Source organism: Moschus berezovskii, chromosome 11 (genome assembly GCF_049115385.1).
Source record: "Moschus berezovskii isolate FMDL1 chromosome 11, NW_MosBer_1.0, whole genome shotgun sequence".
NCBI classification, from domain to species: domain Eukaryota; kingdom Metazoa; phylum Chordata; class Mammalia; order Artiodactyla; family Moschidae; genus Moschus; species Moschus berezovskii.
The window spans coordinates 6,435,972-6,454,178 of NC_142470.1; the positions used below are offsets into that span (position 1 = coordinate 6,435,972).

Genomic DNA, 18,207 nt, shown 5'->3' on the forward strand with positions numbered 1-18,207 from the left:
GCATGACAACTTAAAAATCAGAGCGCTTTAGAGGTTCTTTCTGGCATCAGTCTCTTTTTAAATTAATACCGACACATCTATTTTGAAAGTGTGTTAAGTCAGCAGGAAGGGACGCTTTACACATAGCCATCCCGGATCCCTAAGACCTTCTGTTCGCACGGGGAGGTGTCATCTGGTCCTTCCAAGACAACGTTTGCCCCTCCTGACTCAGTTTTGAGAAAGTGAGGATCACACTCACGAACGGAAATGCAGTGAATCATCTGGTAAGCACAGTCACCCCCAAGCCTTACACAGCTCGTCTCAGCAACGCTCCCCACCTGCCTCGTCACCCAACAACCGGGCTGCTCTTACAAAGCCCCTGCCCACCCACCCCTCCCCCCAAGAAGCCAGCATCCTGGGCCCCCGCCTTCCCTCTCCCCCTCCGCAGTGCCCAGGCATGAGGCTTTAGGGAAGGCTGGCCAAAAGAACAAAAGAACACAAAGGAACTTGCCTTTTCCATCTGTGGCTGATGCTTCTTGTAAATGCCTGATTGACCTAAAAATAAACATTTGCAGAACAAAAGGTTAGCTAACGAATTTGCATTCCTCTCCTTTTTCAGTGCTAGTAACTTAAGGCCTTGAATTTCTCCACATAAACTGAAAGGCTGGAACAGATGACTTTACAGAGCACTCCCTAGACATGGTGATGGTTGAAAACCAAGCCTCAGGCATGTGTGGTTCTCAAGCCTGAGAGTTAAAGACGCCCTCTGCTGGCTGCAAGAAGTCTGGCAAGGGCCTCGTGTGAGGGGAGAGATCAAAACCCAGTCGTGAGCAATGCGCATCTTCTGTTAGGCTGGTGCAAAAGTAACTATGGTTTTGCATTGTTGAACTTTGCTGTTTGACACTGGAATGCACTCTCAAATAAATGCGGCTGTGTTCCACACCACTTTAATGCACACTCCTCACTTTATTACTTGCTGTTTGACATGTGCTTTAGACTAGGGAAATGACTACCATTCCTCCAAGCATCTTGACAACTTCTTGCAGGGAAAATGCTTCCACAACCAGCAGGAGGCAGAAAATGCTTTCCAAGAGTTCGCTGAATCCCAAAACATGCATTTTTATGCTACAAGAATAAACAAACTTATTTCTTGTTGGCAAAAATGTGTTGACAGTAACGGTTCCTATTTTGATTAATAAAGCTGTGCTTGAGCACAGTTATAATGATTTAAGGGCTTCCCTGGCAACTCAAACAGTAAAGAATCCATCTGCAATGCAGGAGTCGATCCCGGGTTGGGAAGATCTCCTGGAGGAGGGCATGGCAACCCACTCCAGTATTCTTGCCTGGAGAATCCTCACGGACAGAGGAGCCTGGCGGGCTACAGTCCATTGGATCGCAAACAGTCAGACACGACGAACAACTAAGCACACACAGTGATTTAAAATTCACGGTCCAAAACTGCAATTACTTTTCACCAACCTAATATCTAATCTCAGTCCCACAGCTATGCCCCCACCCCAAACGGACTAAGACAATGCAGGCTTGTGAGCTCACCTGCCACCTGGAGAGGATGGACCCCATAAGGTCACAGGCCGACCTCTAAAGCCTAGACCTAGGCGCTGTGAGCACAAGGATTCACGCAAACTTGGCATTTCACTGACTGAGGATTTCTAACTCTGCCGAAAACATGCTGGCCTCCAAGGAGTCTTTTCCAGCTAGGAAGTGCTGGCAACTAATTACCATCAGTACAGTTCAGACAGGAGAACAGGAACGTTCTTAGGGAAGCTGTGGACCAACGTTCCAGGCAAAGTTGAAAGGCACGGAAGGAGGAAGGGCACAGCGCGAGCAGACCTGGTGCAGGGGGAGGGCCGGGATCTCATGGACCTGGGCTGCAGACCGAGCCCAGCCAACCACTCTCAACTGGACAGTGAGTAAGTCATTTCTCCCAGAAACTCTGTAGTCTGCCCACCTGGGAGAACTGAATGGCACAACACGTGAAATTAAGGAGCACAGAGATGACACCAAACCGATGCTGGCTGAATCTGAGTGTCCAAAAGAAATTCTGACAGTTTCTTAAATTACCTCTCTAGTACTTGAGTCTTTCTCATTTTACAGCAATTTTCAGAACATCTACTGTGAAGAATCCTGCCATTTGGCATCTGCCGCTTAGTGCTGCAATCAACGAATGGCAGGAAGTAACCCCTGTAGCTCCACAGCGCATCTCAGCCTTCCTCAGTTTCCCAGGTCCCTTCTTTTTTGGCCGCACTCTGTGGCTTGTAGGATCCTAGTTCCCGGACCAGGGATTCCAACCGGAGCCCCCAGCAGTGGAAGCTCAGAGTCCTAACCACTGGACCACCGGGGAACCTCCCGACAGGTCCCTTCTATGTCACTATGCTGAGGGTGACAGACGTCAGAGTGGGGGCTGAGGCTCTGTACCCTAGGAGTAAGACGCTCTTTCCAACTGGAGACGATGCTAGCTGTCCTGTTTCATATGTCTGGGTCGCAATTCCTGAAGAGGATACAGGGCGGCTGTGGAGACTAAGAAGACTCATTTGTGCTCTCTTCTAAGCAGGCAGCTGTCTGCTGAACTGATATGCGAACGTGTGTGATGTACGAGTTAGGTCAAGAGTGAATCTAACGTGCTCGGGACTTCCCGGTGGTCCAGCAGTTAAGACTCTGTGCTCCAAATGCAGGGTCCAGTCTTGATCCTTGGTCAGGAAACTAGATCCCACGTGCTGCAACTAAGAGTCTGCATGCCGCAACTAACATCCAGTGGGCCCCAATAAATTTTTAAAAAGTGGATCTAACTGACTGGAACGAGGATTACACTCCACTGACACCACCTTCTAAATAATCAGAATAACGAACAACACCATCAACCCCAGCAGCCTAAAAATACTAATTCACTGTGCGGGGCACTGCAGTATGGGAGCACCTCACTTCTAAGAGAAGACAGCTAAGTCTATTTCTTAAAACTTTATTCCAAAAGAACTGACTGCTTTCAAGTGGCCACAGAACCAGATTATAATGAGGCCGAGTGTCCGATTTCTGTGAGCCTTTCTTTCCCTACTTTCTTTCTTACTTCCTATCGAAGCAAGACTTTCCTTCACTTGGATGCGCTCTAAGGAGGATACTCTTCCTCTTCAGTCGCTGACTTGGCACTAACTAACGTGCCTTTACACATAGTCAAAGCACAGTTTATGCATCTAAAGTCTGCCAATTCCAGGAATGGAGTGAACCCATCTGATGGCATCTACGTTTATGAGCTGAAAACTACCGCTCGTTTTCTGTTGATGGACTTCCTCATTTTCCATCTAACTTGGCAAGAAGAGGCTATCTGTAGGCTTTCTTCAACTTCAACTCCCTTTCCTTCAAATTCACACGGCTGTTTTATGTTGCTACTGAGTTCTCATCTCTAAACCCTTCTCCAGCATCTGAAGTGCAAAAAGTCGGTGCCAGGTGAGAGCTACTGCAGTCCCCTGGGGAACCTAACAGAGACACAAACTCCCTGGTCCAACCTGGAGACTAACTCAGGTCAGCCTGGGACCCAGGAAGCTGTCATGTGCCCAGGGTGACTCTGACCAGTTTGGGTTCAGTGGGTCCAGCTGCCAGGCTGGATGAACACGCCCGTGGCGCAGGCATAGCCTCTCCCCAGGGGCACTCACCAAACCACCGGGAAGAGGATGGCCCCACAGCACAGCAGGTCAACCAGAAACAGGGAGTCCTTCCAAAGGCCGTACTCGGTCGTCCCCTCCTCGGTGGACTCTATGATGATGTAGGCCACATTGGCCAGGACCTGCGGGACACAGGGAGCGTGGACAGATCTGTGCGACAGAGCCCCGGGGGTGGACACCCGGGCCTACAGGCTGGGCTGTGTGCGCTCCATCCTGTCATTAAGCAGTCAGCATGTTATGCAAAGTCCCTCAGCTAGTCAGACAGAAGGCAACTGTTCAAAACCTGTGACACCTCTGAGCACAAGGGAAACACAGTTGATGAACTATTCTTTCGAAGATCATCACTAGGGAAGAAAGCAGAGGAATCCCACCTCTATTCCATGCAAAGTCCGTGGTCCCAAACACTCTGCTTCATTGCTCTACAGGGAATTCTCCATATTTCCAAAAAAATGGGAAAGCTGTCGTGCTGCGACTTAGGAAGGGTAGTTTCTCTTTCTGTCTAGGACACATCAGTTAAACCATCACTGAAGCCACACGTAATACAAATGCAAACATGAGCCTGAAACTTTTGTCCCCCACTGCCACCCAGCCTCCGGGCTCCTCCAGAAGCCTAGTCCACTGCGCAGGTCTGCATCTGTGGCTCTAAGAAGACAAACCAGGAAATAAACAGCTTAATTCCATTTCGCCCTCAGTTCACACTCTGGACACACGGCACAAGATGTTCCCAGAGGCACTGGTGTGGGACCAAGTGCTAACCATGTTCCTGAAACGCCATGTTTACATCGCTCACTCCTTACTCAGGAACGCGCAGTCGCTCCCATGACCAAAAGGAAACAGTTTCAACTTGTCAAGGCTGATGTTCAAGGACTTCCCAGACTAGCCCTTACATTTAAATACTCATAACTTCCTTATATTTGACTGTCTAAATGGCTTTGCTTCCTCAGAGTGGCCTGCCTTGTAACCTTGTGTTTTTGTTCCTTTTGGGGAAAAGAAGAGGGAGAGCTGGGAAGAGCCTCCATTCCGTCACTCCAGGCTGCGTGAAAGAGTGGAGCTGTAGGGGAGGGCAGCTGCTCCTGGAGGGAGGAGTAGACGGGGCAGAAGGACCCCGGCCACTGTCTCCCAGCTCTTGAGACCTTGGCAGGCTGGGGAACAACCACCCAGCAAAGAAGTGGCCGCGGTGGCTCAATAGCCAAGACCCGTCCGGTGCCTCAGCCTCTCCTGCCCACCCGACAGAACGTCACGTTTGCCTCTGTCACGCGTCCTTCCTTAAAATCTAGGCCAGGCCCATCTCCACCAGACAGCTCTTCCAAATCATCCAAACTGAAGTCAATACTCTCTCGTTGGAAACCTATAGCGACCCATCTGTAGGATTTATGTGGCACTAACGTGTGTCTCTTATGATGGAAAGTGAAGACGGTTTTGCCACAAACATTGCCAAACCATCAATCACCAGATGAGCGGGCTGACCTGGGTGCCTGGGGAATCCTCACCTGCCACACTTGCACTGGGCTCCAAATGATCACGGACGAGAACTACCTTATCAAACTGATGCTCTCTGGTCAAGCAGAGCTGAGGAGTTGTGTGTCCCTGCTAGGATCTGTTTATCATGCATCCTTTACGTCCAGGTTCTACCTCCAATAAGACTGCTACACATAAGACAAAGTTTCTCTCCTGAAGGGTTCACAATTTTATAAAGCTGGCCTCAGTCCAAGGCCCCAAACACATGAAGCTCTTAATAAACGTTTGCCCCAATGTCACATATTCTACCTTGTGGAAACTCACTGGTGTCATTCACATTTTACAATAACTTGTTGGGAATTTCCTAGCGGTCCAGGGGTTAGGACTTAGTGCTTTCACTGCCACGGTCCAGGTTCAATCCCTGGTTGGGGAACTAAGATCCTGCAAGCCGAGCAGCACAGCCAGAAAAAAAGAAATCATTAACCAAGTCATGGTGGACCCAAGCTTCTCAGAAAAGGCGGCAGTATGCTTCCCTAACTTCTCAGCAGCTCCCTGTGCATGTGCTGTTTGAAGACGGTGGATGGTGGAGCATCTCCCAGTGCAGGAACCTGAGGTCTGCGTCCATCAGAATCCAGAAAGACAGGCCCAGGCTTCAACCCCAAAGGCAGAGGAGGGGGGTTTCCGGGAGACCCGACTCCCTCTCCCCAGACAGGCCTGGAGCTAAGCAAAGCAAAAGCTTGAGAGAAGGAGGGCAAGCAGGGTTAGGGACCCTTTACCTGCAGCGGGATGACAACCATGAAGACCTTCTTGTCTTTATCAGAAAGGATGTGCTTAATGAAAGCCCAGCCGGTGCCGATGAGCGCAATGGTGATGAACAGCAGTGCCCCCTTCAAGCTGCAAAAGGGAAGAATGAACAGACATCAACGGATCTCTTTAGCCTTTCATTCTGAGTCACAGTCTACAGCTCATTCTATGATTTCACGCACTTCCTCCAAAAGACAGATGGCCAGATGGAGGGAACGCACGTCAGTGAACAGCGTTTCTTTTCCGGCACAGAAATAGTTAGCTACATGGCCCTTTGTTGTCCTAGGGGGAACCCCTTCAGGAGCATGCTGACAGCCCTAAGATCTCTAGTCAGGACAGCCATCCACATGCCACATGGCTGCCCTGGGAGGGCGGGGCCGTCTCCCTCGCCCTGGGGCAGGTCTCGTGCTAGCTCAGCTCCCCCACCTTGCCCAGCCATTACATCACAGGACAGGTACTTCCCGAGCACTCTCAGTACTCACAGGTGAGTGATGTAGTATACCACAGCCCACCCTTCGATTGGGAAGCCCTGGGAGGAGATGTAGTGGTAGTCAATCTGCAAGAAAACAAGTGCATTTCAGAAAGGTCGTCGACCAATGCTTTACCCACAGCAGGACAGGAAATGCCACCAGAGGCCCTTGTGATGGGGACACCCGCCCCCACTCGCTAACACTGCGCTTGCGGACGCACAATGAAGCGTGTGTGCACACTGTGAACGGCAGGGAGCTTGAGAAACTAGACAGAAGGGTTCCACGTCACTAACCCCTAGTCCGGGTCCCTCTCTTTTCTTTTATGGCCCCACTGCATAGCATGCGGGATCTCAGTCCCCGACCAGGGATCGAACGTGCAGCCCCTGCATTTGAAGCATGGAGTCTTAACCTCTGTACCAGCAAGGAAGTCCCAAGGTCGCTCTCTTAAGGCAGATGATTCACTCTGGCAAATGGTTGCCTATTCTCTTCTTGAAAGAAATCTCCAAGGGAGTCCCTGGTGGTTAGGATTCCAGGTTTTCACTGCTGGGTCCTGGGTTCAATCCTTGGGCAGGGGAACTGAGATCCCGCAAGTGGTACTAAATGGCTAATTAATGAATTAATATATAAAAGTAAAAATCTAAAAAACCAAAAAAAAAAAAAAATCCTCCAAATGTCACGGGTCTTTTCAATCCTAGGCAACAGCTTTCTCTCTCATAGACTTGCTGCTTATATAATAAATAACTCAGTTAAAAAACCGACATGGAATCACCCAGTTTCAACTCTATTTTCTTTGGGGGGAAAAAGAAAAAAAAGCCTGTAAATTTAGAGCTACCTGAAGCTACCAATGAATTTGTACTAAAGTGGCAGCTTCAGTAATGCCCCAAATGCTTGCAGGCAGGACGTCCAAAGCTGACATCAGTTCCTTCAGGCATCTTTCATTCCTCTACACGTGGCTGTCTGGATATGAAAGTGACCCAAGAGTCCTATGACTCATTATCTGCATGACTCCAGAAGGAATCTTTTTACCTTAATCCAAATGGGAAACTAGCCAAATAATTGTCATTTCTTGAAACTACAACTGGATACGTTATTACTTTTTCTAGGACAACATTTTTAAGGGCAGTAGGCCCCTCAGAGAGTCTGGAGACTGTCACCCTCACAGATGGGGCCCACGGATATCTCGCAGGCCTACAAAGTGGGGAAGCTGTGATTGTCTCCCACGGGCTGGCTCATTTCAGTCTGCATTGGCACTAAATATTCAGAGCTTGACTCAATTCTTATGCCTCAATCTTTAGAGCGTCAGTTTCCTCTCAAACAAGTATGCTAACAGTGAATTTCAAATCAAATGGGAACGTGCAGGAATATTTCAAAAGATAAAGGAAGCTACGGAAACAATTCACGAGGTGGCCCTCTAGTCTCAAGAAATGACTAGGAGGGTGAAAAAATAAAACATCTGCAAGAGAAAACTCTGAGTCTGTAGGTAATATCTAAAGATGTCTTAAGTCTAGCACTAGGGAGGCTATGATGATTTATCCCATGACCAGTCCTTCCCAGATCAAAGGAGGCTTCATGGCAAAGGTATTCTTTTATCTTCTGTTTGATGTAGCCTGTCTTCCAACTTATTTTCCCTGATAGGCATTTCATAAATGACCCCAAAACACGAATACGTACTGCATGGAACACCAAGGAAAGAGACTTGGTGAAAGGAAGGGCAGCCATCAGCCAGTGAATTTTAAATACATCATTCCTATAAAACAGACAGAAAAGAATTTAAGGACAATTTCACATTCCCAAAGGACAGCCGAAGCTCCACCCATCATATACTTATAAGGAAGCCATAAATATGATCTAAGCAAACCACAAATACAAAGCTTTTTTAACAAGTGGTTGCTGCCAGCTGAGAAGGCATGGAATGGGGTCCCAAGTCATCTCTACCATGTAATCCAACTCTGTGAATGGAGCCAAGTTATGCACAATGGGTTCCTAGGCCTGATAAGATGGAAATCTAAACAGGTTGCCAATTTCCTCTCCGGAAACCACCTTGGAAAGCCCACAGAGGCAAGAAAGAGGTAGATGGATCTATGAAAATGGCACAAAATCCCCAAGAAGGCAGAGGTGACTGGACATAGCTCTAGGGGAAATCGCTAGCCCAGAGGAGAGGTGGGCTTGGTACTAGGCAGCAGGGATGGTCAAGGACCATGCCCCTCTCTGTCCCCTCAAGGCTGAAACCTGCCAAACACACCAGGCCAGTGAGACACAGCACCCACTCCCCCCGATCTCCTCCAGGGGCAATAGTCCACCCTCAGGCTGCCAGGCATTCAATTCCTCTACCCCTTCCCGCCTCGCCCTAGGAGTTAACCTGTGAGACACACAAAATCATGACAGAGAAAAAGTTTTAAACCCTATGAAAAAAAGCAAAGACTTGAGTAAAAGCGACACGGGGAATTCCCACTCTCTGATATCAAGACAATCTGCAAAGATACACCAGTTAAAAATGGGGAACAGTGAGCATCAGAGAAGTAAACCAACAGAACAGACTAGAAAGCAGAGATAGATTTGTGCATGTATGGAAGCTTAATATTTAAGGTGACACCAAGTCAGTGGGAAACGAATAGGCTGCTTAATAACTGGCACTGAAGGAAGAAAAAAACAAAACAACTCAGCTCAAACCTATACAATAAATGAGGAAAGCTGACCTCAGCTTCACACTTACCTACACCCCAGGGGGATTTGGCTGCTAAACAGAAAATACACATTTTGTGATCTGGAGTAGGAATGGGCCTCTCAGGATCCATGAGGCACGGCCCAGAAGACTAAAATTTCATGGCTTCGACTCCATTAATGTGAAAGACTTTCCCTCGACAATTCAACTGGGAACAGAAATCTGCAATGTCTTAAGACATACGAGGGACTGAGATTCAAACGTGCAACGAACTCAAGCACAGCAACCAGGGACAGACAAAAACCCAATAGAAGGATAATGCAAATACAGGCAGTCACATGGGGAAGCCCAGGAGGCTAATATGTCTCTGCATAGGTAATTCTTATCACCGATAATCAGAGACACGCTGGAGAAAGCGAGCCACCGGTTCAGGTGTCACCGCTGGCATGTGTGCGGGAGGAGCACCCGCCCGCCCATGCACTCCGGGAAGCAACCTGGCAGCGCTTGGAGAAACTAAAGGAGCACTCGCCCCATGCCCAGGGCGCTTCCTTCAGGAATGAACCTCAGAGGCTGCCCGGGCCATCTGGGGACAGGCAGGAGGGCGGGTGACAGGGTAGGGGAGCAGGGAGATGAGGACCAGCTAAGGGTCCCCCATGAAGGGGGCGGGTGGGGGAAACAGGGTGCCTGCTGGGTGACATGGAGGAGCTGAACAGCCATGAACTGGGCGCGCACGCAGCGACGTGTCTACGTCTTAACAAGGGTGTTACTGAGTGAAATGATGTACAAAAACAATACCTACAGACAGGACAGTTCACATGAATTAAAAATACGTTCAACACCAACAAACATGGTTTGTTTATCAAGATACACAAATACCCCAAATCACAAACGAAACACATCTGGGCAGCTGGCCGTGGGTGGGAAGGAACGAGAGGGAACAGGAAGTCAAACAGGAGAGGGCCTTGCACAGAACGATAAGGAGGGCGGGTCGTGAGTGACGCACACCAGTTTCCGGGCGGGCTTCCTCCCTGGTTCTTTCCTGCTCCAGGGCCTACCGACTTGAAGGTCGAAAGGGAAGTCAAGGCCAGAGGAGTCTGTCTGTCCTCAACAGCCACGAGACTCACCCAGGCTGCAGAGCCGGCAAGGGCTGGGCTCACCCCCACGGCCTGGCCCCCTCGACCTGCAGCCTGGGGGACAGTGGCGATGGCAAGGTGAAGGCAGCCAAGAGGTTGAACTCTGGGGGGGCAGCGACTGGGCTCACCCACGGGCCCTACCCTTACGGCCCTCCTCTCACGAGGCCTCAGAAACCTCTGCTGAAAATGGCGCTGCCACACCCAGCACCGGGCTGGGCGGAGAGCGGCTCCAAGCAGGCCAGCTGTCCGTGTTCCCTCCCCGGCTCCCCGTGCTCCACGGCCACGACAGAACTCACGGACGTGAGAGAGGCCACGACGGCACAGCAGACCAACATGGGCCCAGGCCAGCTGTGCCCGGGACACCAACCGTGGCTCTCATCTCCCCTCTCCAGGCCTCAACAAGACAAGGCCCAAGTCTCTCAGTTCCCTCCAGCTCTAGAGGCTGTGAGTCTCTGAACGAGCCTTGGAGTCACATCCATGACATGACTTGAATCACCAACCCCTTGTGGCTCAAGACTCCTGGAAACACATGGGGCGGTGGGTGGGGCGGGGGGGGCCACGGCGGCAGAGGGCCAGAATAACACGCTTCTGGATTTACGCTACACTTCAACAAGAAGTCCAAAACATGCTGTCCAAAGCAGGCAGCCTCGTTTAACCAGGTTTTAAACTGTCGTCACAGTTTTACGTAAAAGTGAACCAGTGACTGTTGCCTCGTAAATAAAGGCAATTTAGAAAGCCACTGAACATCTGGCTAACCTATTCTGCACGTGCCTCATCTTTGCAAAGCCCTCTTGTTCACATCATTTCAGGGGAAATCACATAAGAAATCTGAACATCTAAGACTTTGAGAGGAAGGCAGATTATAGCAGATTATGACTGTTCTACTTCTGCAGCTGAGGAAAAAGAGAATTACAGTGAAGCCAGGCAAAACAGTCTGCATTTACATTTGGAAACCAGGTTTCCAACTCCTAGTTCTTACTTGTCTACTAAAGGTAAAACCAAAACCTTCTTAAAAAAAAAAACAAGAAAACTCCACCCTCCACCATCTTTTATGGCCTGAATCTGCAGGATTCATTTTTCTTATTAATGGTTTCCCGATCTCTAGTCCAAACATGATTATGTAGAGTCCTTCACAAGCAAGACGTTCTTTGCATCCAGTGGGTGTAAAAGCTTTACAGGAAACAGCAAACCGCACCCAGGAGAGCCCAGTATTTGAGCTGAGCCACGTCCACTAGAAGACAGGCAGGCCACCAGGGCTTAGAGAGGTCTCCATTTCTGGCCCACTGCTCCAGAGAAAGAGGCATCTGGCATTTGTGGTACTCATTTTGTGAATTTAAATCTTTATTATAATACCATATTTCCATACCATCCTTTACACAGTTCATGGGCTTTATAACAAACATTTCACAGTATTCTTTAAATGAAAACTAGCATTTCATTTCCACTTTGAGGGAGGGACACAGAATTAATCACTAGTTCCACTCATATGCTACTGCTCCCCTCAAATACCAAGAAGAGGAAGTTAAAGCCTCGGGGGTTTCAGGAGAAAGGCCAAGAGTCAGGCAGGTGGACTTTGAAGGTTTTCCCGAGCCTCTGGAGGGCACCCTGACTGGGCCTTCAGAGCTCAGCAGCAGCTCCATGCTCCCACCAGGCCCTGGGCCATGGTCACGCCTCTTGTTTTAAGAACAAACAGCCCCTGAATGGGACCAATGCATTCACTCCGAGTCCTGAGCCGGGGTGTCCTTGCTATGGAAAGTGAAGTTGTCAGTCGTGTCTGACTCTTTGTGACCCCATGGACTCTAGCCTACCACACTCCTCCGTCCATGGGATTTTCCAGGCAAGAGTACTGGAGTGGGTTGCCATTTCCTTCTCCAGACCTTGCTATGGAAACACTTTGCTTACACATTTTGATTGTATATTACTGAAATATTTAGATTTGCTTTTTAAACCAAGGAATAGGAAGAAAACAAACAACACGGCACGCAAAGCCCTCCCACACTGTAAGGCTTCTGCAAAGTCCCCCTTGTTTCGGGGAAGATGCCCTTTTGAAGAGAACGGGACTGCTAGTGATAAGATCTCTTGGTTCGGAAGACAGCAACAGGTGAAATTAAACAAACACATCCCCAAACCGTGGGGGCTGAAGGGCTCAAGAAGGTGATAATTTACCGTCGTTTTCGAAGGATGTGAATCCAGATGGTCCCAGAGAGAAAGAAGAAGAAGGCCATGGAAATGTACAATTTGGGGAGGGGAATTTCTCCTGCTGAGAGGTAGCTGTCAGGATTCTTCTCTGTGATCTCGATCTGAAACCAAATGAGACTATTTTCACTTTTCAGGAATAGATCATCCCATGTTCAGTAATTTGGAATCTCTGTTATTTCACAGAGGCTCAAGAAAGTGAGTACCAGAAGGTAACAACCATATTCTTTTCGGAAACTGAGTTATAGATGACTTACAGATATTGCGACACATTTTTTTTGGCTGCACCCTGAGGCGTGTGGGCATCTTAGTTCCCTGAACTAGGGATCGAACCTGCATCCCATGCCTTGTTAGTGCAGAGTCTTAACCACTGGACCACCAAGGAAATCCGAACAACCACATACTTAATGCACAGGCTGAAGTGTAAACACATCCTAATATAAATCCTTTGTATTTCCTTTTAAAGAATCCTCTGCTGAAGTATGTTACCCACTGGCAGAAATGTTATTCTGGCCACGTTTTTCTCTAACTCTGCTTAAATGTTCTTAAAACTGCTCTTAGAAAGAAAAAAAACATCTTGCATTTTACACAGCTGACAACATCTACGTGGAGCAGTTTTCATATGGTACTCACATCGAGGCTGAATGAAAACTTGTCATTAGACCAAACGTCACTTCCAAGACACTTATGAAAATAAAGACTGTAGAGGCCTTCTTGGTCATCAGTGCTGATGTTAAAGAAAAACTGAAAATGAAGAAGAAAAAAGTTTAAGGATATATAAACCTCAGCTAAATTTTTAAATCTCAGATAGAGATCATGAATACTAGGAACAGAAGAAAACAGACTATTTACTTAAGTTAATCAAACTCTCCTAGAGCTGAGTTCCAATCCACGTTTTCTTATTATATGATACCCTAATATTTTAACAATTTCGAGCTAACGAAAAGTAGACCGGATTACATGGTGAACACCTATGAACCCACTACCTAGACTCTACACTTCACTGGACTTCCTTTATCACATATCTACCCATCAGTGATGGGTTTTTGCCGAAGTCCGCAGAGCTAACTTAAGATGCAGTTATCTAGCTTTCAAGCCCACACATTATTGCTTTGCCCTTTAGGTAAAAAATACTTCTAAAAAAGAAAGGAGGTTCTTCTGGTACTTGAAAAAGTAAAGAACCAGTATTTCCTCATCAAAGTGTACCTATATGACTTTAGACAACAGTATCTGTTAAAAATGTAATGCTCAAAATTCTCCAAGCCAGGCTTCAGCAATACGTGAACCGTGAACTTCCAGATGTTCAAGCTGGTTTTAGAAAAGGCAGAGGAACCAGAGATCAAATTGCCAACATCCGCTGGATCATGGAAAAAGAAAGAGAGTTCCAGAAAAACATCTATTTCTGCTTGTGTGTTAGCTGCTCAGTCGTGTCCGACTCTTTGCAACCCATGGACTATAGCCTGCCAGGCTCCTCTGTCCAAGAAATTCTCCAGGCAAGAATACTGGAGTGGGTTTCCAGTTCCTGCTCCAGAGGATCTTCCCGACCCAGGGATCGAACCCAGGTCTCCTGCATTGCAGGCGGATGCTTTACTGTCTGAGCTACTAGGGAAGCAAAGGTGGCTTTCAGTAAATCTTTTCAGATGTACCCTCAACTGTTTAACTCTCCTCTGACAGTGGACAGCAGGGCATGTATATACAAGATAAACAAAAGTAACGAGGTCCTCTGATCTCTGCAACAACACTCCTCTCACCTCAGATAAACTAAGGGATGACAAACTGCCACAGGTTTGTCATGGAAATCTGAAAGCTGTGTTTGCATTTCTTCTTCTCTTCCATGTCTCTTCCTCTTTTGTTTATATATCCCTGAGATAATTTTGCAGTGTAAACTGAGGAGGAAGATGTGCCTAAAGGCTTTGCTAAGTGCACAATAAAGATTGGCTCACTCTCCCGCGTGAATTTTCAGATATAGAATAAGTTTCCAGGCTGACTCCTTTTCTAACACGATTCTTTAGATGACAACTGATATCCTGCAAATAGATTTTCTCACAGGGAAGAAAAATGAGGGGATTTCTCTTTGGTATGAATGATCAGATTCTGAGTAAGATGCTTCCTTGGCAAAAGATTTTCCTCAGAGGTTACATGCAGAAGTCTTTCCCCAGAAAGAGTTCTTAGAGGTTTGACAAAGTGTGCGGAGTCGTCCCACATCTGTCACACCGACAGGGCTTAGACTATTTCTGCTTAGACTATGCCAAAGCCTTTGACAGTGTGGATCACAATAAACTGTGGAAAATTCTGAAAGAGATGGGAATACCAGATCACCCGATCTGCCTCTTGAGAAACCTGTATGCAGGTCAGGAAGCAACAACTGGATATGGAACAACAGACTGGTTCCAAATAGGAAAAGGAGTACATCAAGGCTATATATTGTCACCCTGCTTATTTAACTTATGTGCAGAGTACATCATGAGAAACACTGGGCTGGAGGAAGCACAAGCTGGAATCAAGATTGCCAGGAGAAATATCAATAACCTCAGATATACAGATGACACCACCCTTATGGCAGAAAGTGAAAAGGAACTAAAAAGCCTCTTGATGAAGTGAAAGAGAAGAGTGAAAAAGTTGGCTTAAAGCTCATCATTCAGAAAACTAAGATCATGGCATCTGGTCCCATCACTTCATGGCAGAGAGATGGGGAAACAGTGGAAACAGTGTCAGACTTTATTTTTTGGGGATACAAAATCATTGCAGATGGTGACTGCAGCCGTGAAATTAAAAGATGCTTACTCCTTGGAAGGAAAGTTATGACCAACCTACACAGCATATTAAAAAGCAGAGACATTACTTTGCCAACAAAGGTCTGTCTAGGTAAGGCTATGGTTTTTCCAGTAGTCACGTATGGATGTGAGAGTTGGACTGTGAAGAAAGCTGGGCGCTGAAGAATTGATGCTTTTGAACTGTGGTGTTGGAGAAGACTCTTGAGAGGCCCCTGGACTGCAAGGAGGTCCAACCAGTCCATCCTAAAGGAGATCAGTCCCAGGTGTTCATTGGAAGGACTGATGCTAAAGCTGAAACTCCAATACTTTGGCCACCTCATGCGACGAGTTGACTCACTGGAAAAGACCCTGATGCCGGGAGGGATTGGCGGCAGGAGGAGAAGGGGACGACAGAGGATGAGATGGCTGGATGGCATCAAGACTCGATGGTCATGAGTTTGAGTAGACTCCGGGAGTTGGTGATAGACAGGGAGGTCTGGCGTGCTGTGATTCATGGGGTCGCAAAGAGTCGGACACGACTGAGCAACTGAACTGAACTGAACTGAACAGAGGCTACATCTACTATGTTTAGAGACTTTTCTTTGTTTTTCAACATATTTCATGTATTCAAGTGAAGCTTAATGTAAATTAAAAAATGTTATTTATATATATACACACATATATATAATCACAGAATGTGACTCCTTGATCAATTCTAAGGAACATTTTACTGTAAGTCTAAAATATTAGTATACTGTTTAGGGCTACATATACAAGTGGTGAATGATGAAGAAAAGCAAGGAAATGGTTATGGCAACATCTTTCATGACAGGAGTTACTCTAGAGTTGAGAAGAACATGAGGGACACAGGCATGGGAAGCACTGTTCTAGTTCCTGTACCAGGTGATGGCTACGAAGGTGACTGCTGATAATCATCTGTACTCAAGGTAAGTACTATACATCCTTCTACAGGTACCGTACCTCAAAACTGTAAAGAAGGGAAAAAAAGATACCTGTAAAAGGGGGCTGATACCAGTACCCACGTTCACAGTTTGCTGGGAGGATGAACTGAGGCAATGGTAAGGTGTGAGTACTTAGCAGGATGTCTGACATTCATTCATCTCCGTAATTACTGATAAGAAGACCACTAGGACCAGGCCCAAGATGAGGAATTTCACACAGCGCAATAAAGCAGACAGAAATCCCTGCCTTATAGTTACCTTCTAAAGGGAGACAGAGACAAAAGTATAACAAATAAATACAGTATGCTGTACGCTGGAAAGAAGTATTAAGGGAAAAGGTAGAGCGGGGGGTGGGGGGGCCTGCATTTAAAACAGTGCGACTAGAGGAAGCTTTGGTGAAAAGATGACATTTGAGCCAAGACTTGAAGGAGGATGAAATTAATCAGGCAGACTCTGTGGACAAGCTTTTCTCCAGTGGGTACTGCTAGAGCAGAAGCCAAGGCTTTATGTTCTCTAGAAGCAGCAAGGTGGCCTGTGCGGCTGGAGCACAGTAATACACAGAAGGTGGGGAGGAAACAGGAACTAAGGTCAGAGTCGACAGCAGCCAGACCACGTGTGCTCGGAGACCAGCGGGAGGACTTGGGCTTTTACTGTGAGACAGAGGGGAAGATGCTGAGGGTTCAGAGCAGATGAGCACCCCACAAACTCTCAGTCAGCTGTTAATACCAAAGGCTACTAAAGTTAAATAACATCAACACTGTTAGATCAGCAAAAGAATCTATGGTGAGAGAACTCAGACCTGCAGATGCAGGGGCGGGGGCCTTTCAGAAGTGGTGCAAATACAGAGAATCTTGAGCACGGGCTACAGGGTTGCAGGCCGTTGTCAGAACTGACAGAACCACACACTCAGGAGCTGTGCATTTTACTCGAAGTAAATGATACCTCAGTTAATGAAAACTGCTTAGAAAAAGAGGTAGTGATTCTTACAAGTTAATGATAAGAGACTATTTGTACAGTGCTTTATAAAGCACTTTTATTTTTAAAAAAGGATACACCTAACCACCCTGTGAGATGGGTGTCATCATTTTCCATTTTCAGATGATTAAAGAGTGAGGTTCAGAGGTTAAGTGAGTTGTCCAAGGTCACCACCTAGCATGTGGGCTCTGAGATCCAATTCAGTATCCTACCCCACACCCAGGTTGCGATGCTGCCATGAACACTCATGTGCAGTTAATGACAGTGACAGCTGAGCAGGTCACTCAGGCCTCGAAGTCTCAGTGAACTCATCTCTGAAATGAGAACATCACCGAAAAGATGACAATCATCCTTTCAGGTGTATTAATTCTGGGTTTCTGACACACTTTGAATGGGAGGCAGTGTGGGATTAGACAGGCAGAGTTGTGGGGACAGCCAGGGAGAACCAGGTTGGAAACTGGGCCTTGATGCTCACACTGGATATACACAAAGTTATTCTCTCCCAGAGATACATGATTTGATAAGCGGTGGATAACAATATCTACCTTGGAGGTTTGTTATGGAGAGAGTTACTATATTCAAATAACTGGCACACAGCACATATAAATTATTATTTCTAAATTGAAAGTTTCTTTAAAAATTCACCCTTTTACATGGCAGAGATAAATTCTACAAAGCTTGACTCAAAGAGATTACATACCTGGAATGAAACTGCCCCATCATTATTATGAACAGAAAAGGATTTCTCTCCTGTTGCCTAAAAAAGACATTAACGACCTATTTTAGATGAGACCATCAGAAAAAAATGCTAGTAAAAATAAAAATTTAAATGCTCCAAAACACATTCTTCTAAAATCCTAAATTCCCTGGTCTTCAAAAGCTCACTGAAAAAGAAATTCAGCATCTTTTCAATATGAATGAAATCCTGTTCTACAAAAAAAGGTAAACTTTTACCCATTTCCTTTTCTTAGTTACCTCTCCTGTTGCTCCAACAGCCCCCTGCTCCCCACTGAGCACCTCTCTAGTCTTACAGCTTTAGTGAGACAACGAATGCCAACCCAGGCCACACCTCAACACAGCACCTGGCCTCCATGCCCAGCGTCTAACGACTGACATACTGCCGCGGGCACAATGGACTAAA

The 18,207-nt window shown here is 46.9% G+C and overlaps 1 protein-coding gene across 7 annotated transcripts in view; it reads right to left on the reverse strand.

The window, feature by feature from the left end:
* The window catches only part of GPR107 (G protein-coupled receptor 107), a 67,397-nt gene that overhangs the window by 31,998 nt on the left and 17,192 nt on the right, over positions 1-18,207 (reverse strand). For all 7 annotated transcript variants that reach the window (XM_088841094.1, XM_088841092.1, XM_088841093.1 and 4 more), the window contains exons 7-14: positions 17,767-17,823; positions 13,010-13,120; positions 12,347-12,480; positions 8,057-8,132; positions 6,398-6,471; positions 5,888-6,005; positions 3,645-3,775; positions 491-534 (exon numbers count right to left, since the gene is read on the reverse strand). In XM_088841094.1, the coding sequence (XP_088697220.1) occupies positions 491-534; positions 3,645-3,775; positions 5,888-6,005; positions 6,398-6,471; positions 8,057-8,132; positions 12,347-12,480; positions 13,010-13,120; positions 17,767-17,823 (745 nt within the window). The remainder of the gene's footprint in view (positions 1-490; positions 535-3,644; positions 3,776-5,887; positions 6,006-6,397; positions 6,472-8,056; positions 8,133-12,346; positions 12,481-13,009; positions 13,121-17,766; positions 17,824-18,207) is intronic.